This window comes from Malaya genurostris, chromosome 1, assembly GCF_030247185.1.
Source record: "Malaya genurostris strain Urasoe2022 chromosome 1, Malgen_1.1, whole genome shotgun sequence".
In the NCBI taxonomy this organism is placed as follows: domain Eukaryota; kingdom Metazoa; phylum Arthropoda; class Insecta; order Diptera; family Culicidae; genus Malaya; species Malaya genurostris.
This window is the reverse complement of record NC_080570.1, coordinates 96,668,918-96,683,105: the sequence shown is the minus strand read 5'-3', so window position 1 is coordinate 96,683,105 and position 14,188 is coordinate 96,668,918. Positions and strand designations below refer to the sequence as shown.

At 37.4% G+C, this 14,188-nt stretch overlaps 1 protein-coding gene across 1 annotated transcript in view; it reads left to right on the top strand.

Annotated features, from left to right (window-relative positions):
* The window catches only part of LOC131425176 (maestro heat-like repeat-containing protein family member 1), a 43,356-nt gene that overhangs the window by 2,155 nt on the left and 27,013 nt on the right, over window positions 1–14,188 (top strand). Inside the window, exons 4-5 of the mRNA XM_058586828.1 lie at window positions 7–1,936; window positions 1,996–2,120. Coding sequence (XP_058442811.1) covers window positions 7–1,936; window positions 1,996–2,120 — 2,055 coding nt within the window. The remainder of the gene's footprint in view (window positions 1–6; window positions 1,937–1,995; window positions 2,121–14,188) is intronic.

Genomic DNA, 14,188 nt, shown 5'->3' with positions numbered 1-14,188 from the left:
TCGCAGGTTTGAGTACACTGAAATATGTAGTACAATTGCCAAATGTTTGGCTAATCTACTAAGCAAGGATCCCGAAATAATACGTATCGCAGATCGCCGCAATCCATTTGATGAAAATGAACCATCAGAAAACATTAGACCTCCTAGTGGGATTTCTATTTTCGTACGTTCTCTGGCTCTATTGGGAAATTTCGACGAGACACTTCGCGTTCAAAATATTTTGTCCTTCCTGAAGAGTTACTCGTCAAATGTATATAAACATTTAACACCGCTATGGAATGAAAAATTGGAATCCATTTTATTAGAAATTAGCAGTTCAGTCGGCTTGGATCGAAAACGATACGATACACTATTGTGTGAATTTCTTCAGGCTACTATCAAAGACGTTGACGAGTTCCAATTCATAGAAGGATTGATTGCTGAGATTTTTCAACAGCTACCACTATATCAGCAGATTACACCAGGCGCAAATCAGACACAGTTGGAGTTTAAGATACCTTCCTTAGATCTTGAAAAACGAATGCTCGTCAAGGTTCTAGGTGTATGTCTATGTTACTCGATGGATGAACACTTAATAACGAACAAAATAGACCTTATTATTGGATTAGCCAAAACAGAAAAGATGGAGAAGAATGCCTGCAATGAATTATTAGTGAATGATTATGCGCAATCGCTTGGATATGTGTCGGTTGAACATACTGATAAAGTGATGAAAAAGCTAATTAATTTGGCAATTTCCGACAGCACAGTAAAAAAATCTGGTAGTTTTTTTTCGAATCTCAATTTCATCAAGGATTCCAATAAGGAAACAGAAAACTTCAAGGTCAAGGTGTTGGTTTTACAGGCACTGAGTTTCATAGCTGTTATGGCTCCACAAGAAAAAGTTATTCATCTTTTTGATGAATCAATCATCAAATATTTAACAACACAGTTCGAGAATAAAGAGCTATTTATCAGAAAGCTTATTCTAAACATATTTTTACGATTGGCTGACATTCTTCTAAAATATCCAAATGATATAGCAGACGATCGAATGAACACCTTTAAAAACAAAAATGATCTCTTGAAAATATGTATGAATATTACTTGCGACTCTAAAAATGAGTACCTTCCTATGTTTCCGCTCATTCTGAAACTGTCAACATTACTGATAAAACTGAATTCTGATGATGAGAATGTAGATGTAAACGGCTTACTCAATTCTGCATGTTACTATTTTTTTACAACAGCCCAAAGCCTTAAAAGCAAGTTTGATTCAATCGAAGAAGATAATCGAAATAGTTATTTAGCCAAATATCTAAATAAATCATTGCCTGAACTCAATGAGTTCATAAAAACGATTCTCAAGCGTCAAAATGGATCGCCTGCATGTCTTGATGATATCAACTCGATACTGGAGATTTGGCTTAAAGACCGAAACAACGAGGTACGCATTTGCGCGGGGCATGTTTATAATAACACACTGGATGTGTACATGCACTCGATGAAGATTGGGTGCGAGGCGCCGTCCAAGTTTAATCAAACTGGTAGTTTGCTCGGAAAAATAGTTCCTCGTTGCATAGATTCTAATGCTACTGTTCGACAGACGGCTATTGAAATTTTAAAGAAAATATTGGAGATCGCTTGCATATACGAAACATTAACCATCGCTGATACCCGGAATGATTGGGTCAAAGACCTGGATCAGATAAGGGATGAAATAATAACAAACGATCGAAAAGATATGTACAGAATTGCTAGCCAATTGGCAGGCATTATAGCTCAACGCCTTTCTAACTATCAGTACGTGCAATTTACCAAATGCTTATTATATAGTTTAAATGATACGGAACAAAGCTCCGTAATAGGAGCATCTGTTGTTCTCAAGTTTTTCGTGCAGATCAAAGGAGCAGAAATGTTTCACGCAATTCCAGATCTCGTCAAAGAATGTCTTTTTGTTAGTTTCATTCGTAAACTAGAAGTATACGACACCTAATAATCAAATATTTTTTTAAGGCTATCAAAAAATGTGAAATTCCTAAAGCTAGAACCGGAGTTCTTAAGTCAATGCTGGCACTTACCAAACATCATCCAAAGCTTGTATGTAACGAGGTTCTATCCCAAAGCTTGCCGTTTGAAGAGTAAGTCTTTATTTTCTAGCCAATCAGTAAACCATATATCCACATATATTTAGATTTAGTTTCCGTAACTAAACACAGTCCGCGGTTTGGAGTATAAGGCCTTATTGTTTATTTTATTTATGGTTTATTTTATTTATGGTTTGAGGCTGAAAGCATTTTGAAGAAGAGGTATCGGGTTCACTAGATACCGTTGCTAAACGGTTGTCCTTGTTTTTGGTTGAAGATGTCCTTTTCGCAGTTTCAATGCAAGGTTTGCCGTAGTGTGCAGTTAGTTCACAATCACCTGATTTTCATATGTAATCAGCGTTTCACACTGATGTATCCCACCGTGACCACAAATGATATAAAATGGAATTGACTTACGTAGTCCCATACGTACCATTCGCACACCATTCCGGATACCGGGGAAAAATTCCGCCATACTTCCTTTTCAGAGCGGGGGAAGGTCATGCACGCCTACTTTTATGGCATTGTCCACCATGTACACTGGGATTTTGTATTTAATATTGTCATATTCTACGCTGTTTAAACACAATGTACACACAGTTAGACGCCTTGTTGAATTGAATCTCAGTTACATTATTAGAGTGCATTTGTTCTATAAGTAAGCTTTCAATTTCATTTGCTGGTGGTCTAACTTTGTAGCGCTTGAAATCAATACAAATTGAATTTGGTCTTGTAGGCCAAGTTTCAGGCTTTGCTAAATAGTATTTACCCATTTCGTACACTCTATTGTTCGCTACACTGTATTATCTTAGTTTCTGTCGTCTCGACCGTAAGCGAATTTCGGCTGTGTCGGATGAGATGCGAACATGAGCTGTTTTAAACGTGCTTGACGATGATATATTACTACCTAAAATAAAAAATGACTGTTTCTGATTTGTTGATTTTCTTCCACATTCGAATATTTTTAAGTTGGAAAATCCTAGATAGTGCCTTACAATTTAGTGCCTATTTTTCAAATATAAATTTCTTGATAAATTGATGTTTAATGTCATCGTGGTCGTACAGATAATATATATATATATATATATATATATATATATATATATATATATATATATATATATATATATATATATATATATATATATATATATATATATATATATATATATATATATATATATATATATATATATATATATATATATATATATATATATATATAAAAGGTGATTTTTTTGAGGTTAGGATTTTCATGCATTAGTATTTGCTCAGATTTTTTGAGGTTATGATTTTCATGCATTATTATTTGCTCAGTATGCTTTGACATTTCATCATGAATAGACTTACTAACGAGCAACGCTTGCAAATCATTGAATTTTATTACCAAAATCAGTGTTCGGTTTCCGCTTTTTTATCGACAAATTTTGTTCAGCGATGAGGCTCATTTCTGGTTGAATGGCTACGTAAATAAGCAAAATTGCCGCATTTGGAGTGAAGAGCAACCAGAAGCCGTTCAAGAACTGCCCATGCATCCCGAAAAATGCACTGTTTGGTGTGGTTTGTACGCTGGTGGAATCATTGGACCGTATTTTTTCAAAGATGCTGTTGGACGCAACGTTACAGTGAATGGCGATCGCTATCGTTCGATGCTAACAAACTTTTTGTTGCCAAAAATGGAAGAACTGAACTTGGTTGACATGTGGTTTCAACAAGATGGCGCTACATGCCACACAGCTCGCGATTCTATGGCCATTTTGAGGGAAAACTTCGGAGAACAATTCATCTCAAGAAATGGACCGGTAAGTTGACCACCAAGATCATGCGATTTGACGCCTTTAGACTATTTTTTGTGGGGCTACGTCAAGTCTAAAGTCTACAGAAATAAGCCAATAACTATTCCAGCTTTGGAAGACAACATTTCCGAAGAAATTCGGGCTATTCCGGCCGAAATGCTCGAAAAAGTTGCCCAAAATTGGACTTTCCGAATGGATCACCTAAGACGCAGCCGCGGTCAACATTTAAATGAAATTATCTTCAAAAAGTAAATGTCATGTACCAATCTAACGTTTAAAATAAAGAACCGATGAGATTTTGCAAATTTTATGCGTTTTATTGTTTAAAAAAGTTCTCAAGCTCTTAAAAAATCACCCTTTATATATATATATATATATATATATATATATATATATATATATATATATATATATATATATATATATATATATATATATATATATATATATATATATATATATATATATATATATATATATATATATACATGTATATATATATCCCTTATGCACTCGAATGGGTACCCGGGTACCTTTTCGAATTTCAAAATAAGAAATTTCTGAGTTAGGTTTAAACTAAGATTCTGCAATTCGGTCAATTCCAAGAACTAGTTGGACCATAACTTCTCATGCTTTGACTTTTCATTTTACAGTAAGGGGGGTCGAATGGGGGGGCTCAAATTTTTTTTATTACGTAAACACCCGAATGGGTACCCGGGTACCCACAAATAAAAATGCTTGTAACTAAGGCAAATTCCATCCGATTTGAATTTTTTCAGTACGGGTAAATTCAGAAATTTATCCACTTTTCGATGGCCGTGTATATTGCTGTAGTAGGTTCTTCTGGTTCCCGTTAATCCGGATTTCCGTAGAATGTTCCGACACTTGTGTTTTCCACCATAAATGTCATTTACTAATTTGAAACTTTTCCAAACCAGCTATTTGAGAAAGGCCGTACCAAAATGAACCTTTTGTAGAAAAATGACGTCATCTAAAGGGTAGTTGGCCTATTCTGGACTTACTCTCATAGAACGAAAAAAAGGAAATATAAATGAGAACGAAACTGTTTGGGAAGTAACTTCGTGATGTTTCGAAATGTTTGTTGCCAGAATTAAAAATTGTATTGCGTGCTCCTCGCAATAGGCCTGAAGTACATAATAATTTTCAAACTGAAGATAAGAAAGTGAAGTATATAAGGGAACATACATAAAGTACGTCACGCGTTTAGGGGGGAGAGGTTTCAAAAATACGTGACAATACATGGTGAAAAGATTGAGAAATGCTCGACAAAGGGGGAAAGGAGTGGTAGAAAAATTCAAAATTTTATGTTACGTACATAACGGATGCCCCCTGAAATATATAAACATAACAACTCAGCATAGCACTTGATTTCATATAGCAATTCTTAGATAAGATTACAAAAATACGTGAAATCCGTGTATAAATGCCTCGATGTCGGAACTCATTTAGGATATCCGGGTTCCTGGGAACCAGGAGCACCATGTCCATCTTTATGGGTACCAATCCCAAAGAGCTTAAGTTCCTGAATCCAACAGTGCTAAAATTACTTCAATCGGTTGAAAAATGCTCAACTTACAGCGATTTAAAAAAATGGGTACCCGGGTACCCATTCGGGTGGTTAAAGGTGTTTTTTTTTTCGAGTGCACAACGGATATATATATATATATATATATATATATATATATATATATATATATATATATATATATATATATATATATATATATATATATATATATATATATATATATATATATATATATATATATATATATATATATATATATATATATATATATATATATATATATATATATATATATATATATATATATATATATATATATATATATATATATATATATATATATATATATATATATATATATATATATTATCTGTATCTTACCTTATTTTTCCAAATAACAGTGCTATGAAACTAAGACCTTACAGCCTGGGCCGTCGAGAGTGGAGAGGAAGGAGGGGGGAGGGGGGGTATGAGTTGATATAAACCACTCCGGACTTTTTCAGGGGGTCCGGTAATGTAAGATTTAAAAGTGTTTTAGATTTTTCATAATAGAATCATTGCTAGGGACCTTTTTTGTTGCTTGTTCTATCTGGAGATTGAGGGAAGTCTAGTTTTTTGTTCACTAAGCGAACGGGGCCCGTATTGCATTCCCCCCGCACTCGTTTCTGCTCTCGGCGGCTCTATATAGATAGACAGCAGTATAGACACCGTGCGAGAGTGAAAAATAGTCCTACCATAACAAAACTTGCCTTTTGAGTTTGACAGCAGGTTCTAGTGTGTTTGCTCTGCGTATTTTTGTGATATTCTAAAGTTATAATAAGTTATTATTATTAAACATCAGATTTTTAGCTCCGGCTGTATTCTGAACTCTTATTATGCTTGAGAAAGCCTGATTTTGTGGTAACCTTAACATTTTGTGTTAGTATTCCAAAAGAATGATTAACTCGGAGAATAATTATTTGTGTAAAAACCCTAAAGAAGTAGATTAATTTATTGGTCTTGAAAATGACTGATTAGTTCGGAATATCACTCATTGGATAAATAACCTTTAAAATTGCTAACTAATCATTAGTCTTAGACAAGAGTGTTAGTGGTTCATTTAGCCCTGGAAAAGACAGAAGTCTTGAATCCAGGCGCGTACACAGGGGGGGGGGTTTAGGGGTTCAAACCCCCCCCCCCCCCCGAAACAAAAAATTAAAACCCATGGGAAACATTGTGATATAAATTGTACATGTGTTGATTTATCACCATGTTCTAAAACCCCCCCCCCCGAAAATTTTCTCTGGCTACGCGCCTGCTTGAATCAATACAGTTCTAGGTAGCCAGAAATTTTTTCCGGAGCCAAAAACTTAGGCAAATCTTCTGTATGCAAATATGACCATATCATTTTGTGTTTTCTTAAAATTTACTGGAATTGTGTCATATACACTGCAAAATTTTTATTCACGTTATAACGTTATTCCTATAGTCTTGCATTTTTTTTTGCAGATGATACACGTTATAGACACAAAGTGAAAAATTCACATTCCATTTCGTAGGTACTCAGCCAAAAATTGTTCACATAAACTTCGACTGTCACGCTTGCATTTGGTGTACAAACAAGCAAATAACACTCATATATTCCAGATACGTACATTTGCAGTGGTATTTGAGTATAATATTGATGACATTCTCTCAAACAAACTCTATTATCACGAAATTCTAGATATGGAATCTGGGACGGCAAGCTCCAAAAATTTTAGAGGAAAAATGAAACAGAGAGGGTAGAGTGATTATTAAATGTAAATTCGAGTTATTGTAGTAAGTTAGTTAAAAAATATGAGGGTAAAGTACACGGATTATGAAAAAAATGTGATATCATAGAATATTTTTATCAAATTTTAAATATTCATTTCAGCTACTAAAATTTTGTTCCCACATTGACGGCTCAATGCATACGGAACTGGTCTTACAAGCCAGTTGTCATATGTTCGAGCATTGAACAGAAAGGATCTTAGAGTTCAACCATGCAATTGTTATACCAAGGCTTTGCTTTTTAAATTTTGGAGGGGCATGGCATTACAGTGATTAAGTTCAAAAATGTACTTGCAGCGACTACTCTCTTTGGAGTTACATATAACATTCTGTGTCACTACTACTACAGACACCTAAATTTTATTACCGATCTCAGCTGTTCAAATCTCTTTTTTTTTCTTGGAAAATAACCTTTTTCACAGCAGTACCTTGAGCTCTTCTGCATAGTTTCCTTAGTCTGGTAAGTTCAGCATTCCACCAAGGAGTTTCTCTGGTAGCTCGCACAGTCCGAAGTGGACAAGTCTGTACATATGCTGTGACTATGAGTGAGTTTGTCTCGTCGATAACATTTTCCAATTGTTGCTTGGTACTCGTAAAGCTTGCTTCATTTAGAATTGGAACAAAGACAATTGCCTGTATTTCAGTTATTTATTATTGTATTCAAGATCTTTTTTTATACAAATGTAACGTTTTCTTCATACTTTTAAGAAAAAATACAGATAAAATTATTCGTCACGGTTTTGAAGGAATTCTCGAATTTTTCCTGTAACGCGGCTCAGTAGGCGGCGCACACCTTCTTCGTTCATCGTTTTAGCTATCTTATTCCACCAGGTCGTCATCTGATTGATGTCTTTGACAACGTTTCCCTTTGCCTTGAGTCTCCTCTTCATGATTGCCCAGTATTTCTCAATAGGGCGGAACTGGGGGCAGTTGAGTGGGTTAAGGTTTTTCGGAACAAACTGGACCACTTTCTCTGCATACCATTCTTAAACGGCTTTGCTGTAATGACAGCTTGCCCAATCTGGCCAAAACATTACGGGATGGTCGTGGGATCGAATGAACGGCAAAATTTGTTTTTGGAGACACTCTTTTTGGTATAGTTCCGATGTCATTGTCTTATTTGTAACGAAAACTTTCGTTTTTTGCCACAGCTGCAAATGCCCTGCTAAATCATAAATTTTCTTGGAAATTTGTCGATAAAAACAAATTTAAATTTGGCTGGAACATCCCCACGAGCCGTTGCTAAGTAAAATTTTTGACCTGGGATTTGCCCGAAGTCAGCCTTGACATAGGTTTCATCGTCCATCAGAAGACACTCGTCGAACTTGGTCAGCACCTGGTCATAAAGTTTCCGAGCACGAATTTTGACCACACTATTCTGTTTTATGGTCCGATTTGGCTGTTTGCTAGCTCGATACGACTTGATTCCTTCCCGGAGTCGAGTTCTCCTCACGGTACTATGGGCAGCACCGAATTTTCTAGCCAAATCACGGTCCGACAGATTAGGATTCCTCTTAATCGTCTTCAAAATCCTACCACGCAATTTCCAGTCGACAGTTCCACTCCGACGATTGGCTTGAGGCTTCCGAATCGTCGTCAATATTTCCTTATACCGTTTGATAACGTGCCATACGGTATTTCTGGGCAATTTCAGCTGTTTAGCTAGCCTAGATGCAGACCACAATGGATTTTCCAAATAACTGTGCACAATTTTTTTCCTTCTTTCGGCTTCCATGTTGATTGTTTACAAAGTACAGTCGATTTTCCGAATGTCAAAAATCATACGTGAAGCTGACAAAATTCCCGACACGTGGGCGCCAAGAGCTTCCAAATCCGTCCACCAGGAGCGCCACAATATGAGCAAAAGTTTGTTCCAATTCTAAATCAAGCAAGCTTTAAAATCTAGTCGATTTGGGATTACGATATGTGACAATATCAAATTGATCGTTTAAATGATCAAAAAAGGTGCACTTATAAATAGTCATACAAACTGTCATAGCACAAATATCCCGAATTGTGATCTGTTATATGAGAGATACATCAAGAGCACTATTTGGAAGTATGCATTTCACTTGAATTAGTTATGTCTTTCTTGTCAAAGGCAACGAAGACGATTGAATAACTTCCCAACGCTATAGAAGCTTTGCCTTCTTGCAGAAGTCTGGATAGATTCACGTTGCTGTACGTTTATGCTGGAGATTGACTTGTGCTACTCTAACAATTATCAATTAACTTATTATACAACAACTAGAAGAAACCATATATATTGTCTTTTAATCGCCTATAGCGAACCATGGAAGGATTTTTTTAAATGTGTTAATCATTTAAATCCCACAAGTTGCGAAGAATGAAATCGTCCACTGGGCTAGAACTTTGCTTAACACAGGAAGGACAAAATCCAAGCTACGTTCACGGTTAAAAATCAATTGCCGGTACCATGATTAAGACATAAATCATGAAACATGTCTTCTTATGGGATCATGCCTATTACTGATGATTCGATGAGCAAAATGATGAGTTATTGCTCATGATATGAATCATTGTGCTCATAGAATCATCAGTAATAGGCACGTTCCCATAAGTAGACTAATTTACTCTTTTTTAGCATTTTGTTATCAGATACCTAATGTGTCTTCACTACGTGCATTTGGAATCAAACCACACCCCGAGGTATTTGAAAGTCAAAACCTGTTGGATCATTCTTCCCATCATATGAAACTGAACCTGCGCGGGATTATGCTTTCTTGAAAAGATGACCAGCTCTGACAAACGGACAAGTTATCTAAGGTATCTTGCAATGGTTTTTGCAGATCAATAGCTTTGGGTCCAGTAACTGAAACCACGCCATCATCTGCCTATTGTCTTAGTGTACATGGGGATACTAGACAGCTGTCAATGTCATTCACGTAAAAATTACAGAGGAGCGGGCTAAGGCATGAGCCTTGCGGGATACCCATGTAGCTAATTCTGAATGTTGCCAAATCACCATGTGGAAATCGACATGCATTTCTCTGACAAAAGGTTGTGCAAATAATTATTTATAATCGCTGGAAGTTCATGTTCATGAATCTGGGCAAATCTTCCTCGCAAAATCAAATATCCATCGGTTCGAGTATTCCTCACTCTCATTTCCTACGTTACGATTCCTCATTCATCTGGCCGTATTCCAAAGAGTGCTCATTGAGGTTTCTCTTGACAAACCTTCGACAAAATGTCTCCAACAGCTACATTTCTTGGCCCAAAGTATGCTCTTGTACTTGGTTTCTAAAATTAAGAATTTTTCAAAATTCTGAGGAGTTCCTCCTCCTCTTTTTAAAACCGTCTTGAAAGCATTTTGTTTCGCGTGTTTAGCATCTGTGCACTCTTCGTCCCACCAAGGGTTTGGAGTACTTCTGTTAGACGATGCACCAAGAAATCTTTTGGTTTGTGCTTGTTCTGCGGCCTCCAGAATCGAACAAACGAGGAAGTCATATTCTTCAAGTGGGGGAAGCTCTTCCATTGAGTTCAAAGTACTTGAGATACTACTTCGGTATTTAATTCAGTCAACATTTTTTGTCAAATCATGTGGAATACTAACTGAATTAGCAATGCCTTTGTTACTGCTAATTGAAATGAAGATTGGTAAATGACCACTACCGTGTAAATCAGGAAATACTTTCCAGGTGCAATCTAGTCGAATTGATCAGGTATCAGAATAAAATGGCTCATAACGACACGTTCCCCATATTTTCGGGGATTTGTGCCTTGCCGTGACTGGATGGTGGGAAATAGAAGAGGAAGGAAAATAAAGGGACGGGAGGAATACGGAATGAAACACGCACACAACATAAATGTGCACAGAAACCAGTCGCAACTTACGAGACGTAGAAACCGCTTGCGAGAGTAATTAGAGCTCTTTTCCACATTGGGTTAAAAATCCAAGAATATCTTTGAGTTTCAGTTGCTTGAACATAGATTCTTCAATGTAAATACAACCAAAAACCCGATACCGTAGTTGAGGGGCATGGATTTTCCAAGAATACTTTTGTTTGACTACAAGTCTCAGAACTTCGCCAGTAGTTTGCATGCTCAGACGAAGCCCAAGACAGAGTTTTTTGTTTTATCCAGCATTTGGAAATTGGTAGTGCTGGTTCAGTACCTACAAGGTCGTTTTCTGCTACCACTCTGGCCAGTTCATCCGCCCATTCATTTCCAATTATGTTGGAATGACCTGGTACCCAGACTAGATTTACAGCATTGAAAATGCTAAGTTCTTCGATCTGAGTACGGCAATCGATTACAAGTTTTGAACGTGAGTCATCCGAGCTAAGCGCTTTAATTGCAGCCTGACTGTCGGAGCAAAAATCTATTATTTTACCAGATATGCCTTGCCGGAGGGTACACTGTACTCCACACATGATTGCAAAGATCTCAGCCTGGAAAACGGTACAGTATCTACCAAGTGAGTACGATTGCTCCAACCCCAATTCACGACAGTAAACACCCGCACCAGCTCGGCCCTCCATCAGTGAACCATCAGTGTAACAGACTACGTGCTCTTGCTGTAGTGTTTCCATAAATCCAGACAGCCACTCCTGTCTAGATGGAATTTTTATTTGAAAAGTTCTATACGGGAAACTACACGTGAGTGTTAAATCGTTAGGGGCAAGAAAAACATCATCCCATGCAACCAATTGGGACCACAGACGTGTATGACCTATTTCTGAATTTATGGATTTATCCTTCCATAGACCGGTAGCTTGAAGTCTATAGGCACAAGCGATTGCTTCTTGCTTTAGATGCACATGAAGTGGTCTTATATTGAGAAGAGCTTCCAGAGCAGCGGTCGGAGTCGTTGTAAAAGCTGCAGTCATTGCCATGAGCGCCACTCTTTGCAAATGATTGAGTTTCGACTGAATTGTAACTACTTGCCCTCTCTGCCACCATACGAGGCATCCATATGCCAGTATTGGACGTGTAATTGTAGTATAAATCCAATAGATATATTTCGGTTTCAAACCCCACGTTTTACCAAAAGTGCGTCTACATTGGCATGTGACTCAGACTCAATGTGAGCAGTCCAGTTAAGTTTGGAATCCAGGATTACTCCAACGTAATTGACCTGGTCGGTACACAACAGCACGCTTCCAAAAAACTGCAAAGGATGGGCCCCGGTTGTCGTTCGCTTCTTTGTGAAAAGAACCATTGAGGTTTTGTTTGGATTCACCGACAATCCAACCTGTTGACACCATTGTTCCACAACCCTTAAAGCCTGTTGCATCAGATCAAATAGCGTTGCAATGCATAGTCCAGTGATTTGTATTAGATAATCATCTGCGAATCCGTACGTCGGAAACCCAAGTTCATTGAGTTTTTGAAGTAGACCATCAGCAACAAGGTTCCAGAGTAATGGTGACAAGACACCTCCTTGTGGACAGCCTCGAACACTCAACTTCCTCATCTCTGCCTGTCTTAATTATGAGCAGAGGATGCGATTGCTAAGCGCTGCGCTTATCCAGCCTGAGATGCTTGATGATACTCCATGTCTGCTCATCGCTTGCACAATGGATTGGAAAGATACATTGTCAAAAGCACCTTCTATATCTAGAAAAGTTCCCAAGCTGGATTGTTTGAGCGAAAAGGCTTTTTCGATATTATGTACAACATCGTGAAGTAGTGTGATCGTGGATTTTCCACGTTGATAAGCATGTTGTTTAGTATGAAGCGGTCGTTCAATTAGGCACTTATCTCTGATGTGATGATCGACAATTCGTTCCAAGGATTTTAAGCAAAAAGAGCTTAAGCTAATGGGTCTAAAGCTCTTGGCTTCCTCGTAACTCTGACGTCCGTCTTTTGGAATAAATTTGATGATTATTTCTCGCCATGCTATCGGGATGTACCCAAGAGCAAGGCTGTTAAGTAGAATCTTTCTCAGGACATGTTTCGTAATATCAAAACCTTTCTGCAATAGAATAGGATAGATGCCATCCTTACCAGGTGATTTGTATGGTGCAAAACTGTCAATTGCCCACTTTGTCGATTCAAAAGTGATCAGCGATCTTGCTATTGCCCACGAATCAAGATTGTCTGAGCCAGGCTTCCCAGCAGTACTGCTTTTCAATGACATCCGCCACGAGATAGCATGAACTGTCGGAGCGCAAAGTCGAAAGCCCAGTCTACAATATGTGTGCAAGCATATGCCGAACTGTAATGGCAACAGCGCTCGCATGCCTAAATGAATGCTGTCACTGAGACAGTTTCTACTCACCAGTTTGATGAGAGTATTCTATCCGGAGAGTAGTCAAACCGAACGGGCTGTTTGTATCCTGTTTCTTTCTGTTCGCTCATTCGCATAAAATGTTACGGGGACAGCCTTAGAAAATCGAAGACATCCTTTGATTTTTAGGGAATTACTGTTACGAAGGGCTGTCGCAAGCCGGCTGTCTCATCAATGTCTCTTGAAGCAATAAACCGGCTGTTTCTGGAGACGAGCTGTGGTTCATAGTGCGCTCGCACTATTTCGGCTGCCTCAATGAAATGGTACTAGTACATACGATTGCGTTGTTGGGATTACCTTTGCAGGAAATTTAAGGGTTTCATTACATTACCATTGTGAAATAAAGAAATTGTTTTAGATTTATATATACTGTCGGCGAAGGCAATGAATTTTAATAACTAACGAATATTAAAAGATAAACACAGAGTTTTGTGTAACGGCTCATATATCTGAATTACTGAAGTATTCATCCTTAGTGCTTCCTTCTTATTCCTAAAGAAACAGATACACTAGCATTCATTGATAATACTCCGAAAATATCTTATGCACCCTTATTCTGAATAACGACGTTTTGATTTTTCTGTTTCTCCTAGGATAACTAAACCAATGAATTTTTTAGGGTTGGAAATGACAGCCACAATATTATTATTATTATTATTTGATGAGTTGGCTAGAGCTGGTGAAACGAATGATTTCGTTGGTCCTGAACCAGCTTTACCACTTTCAA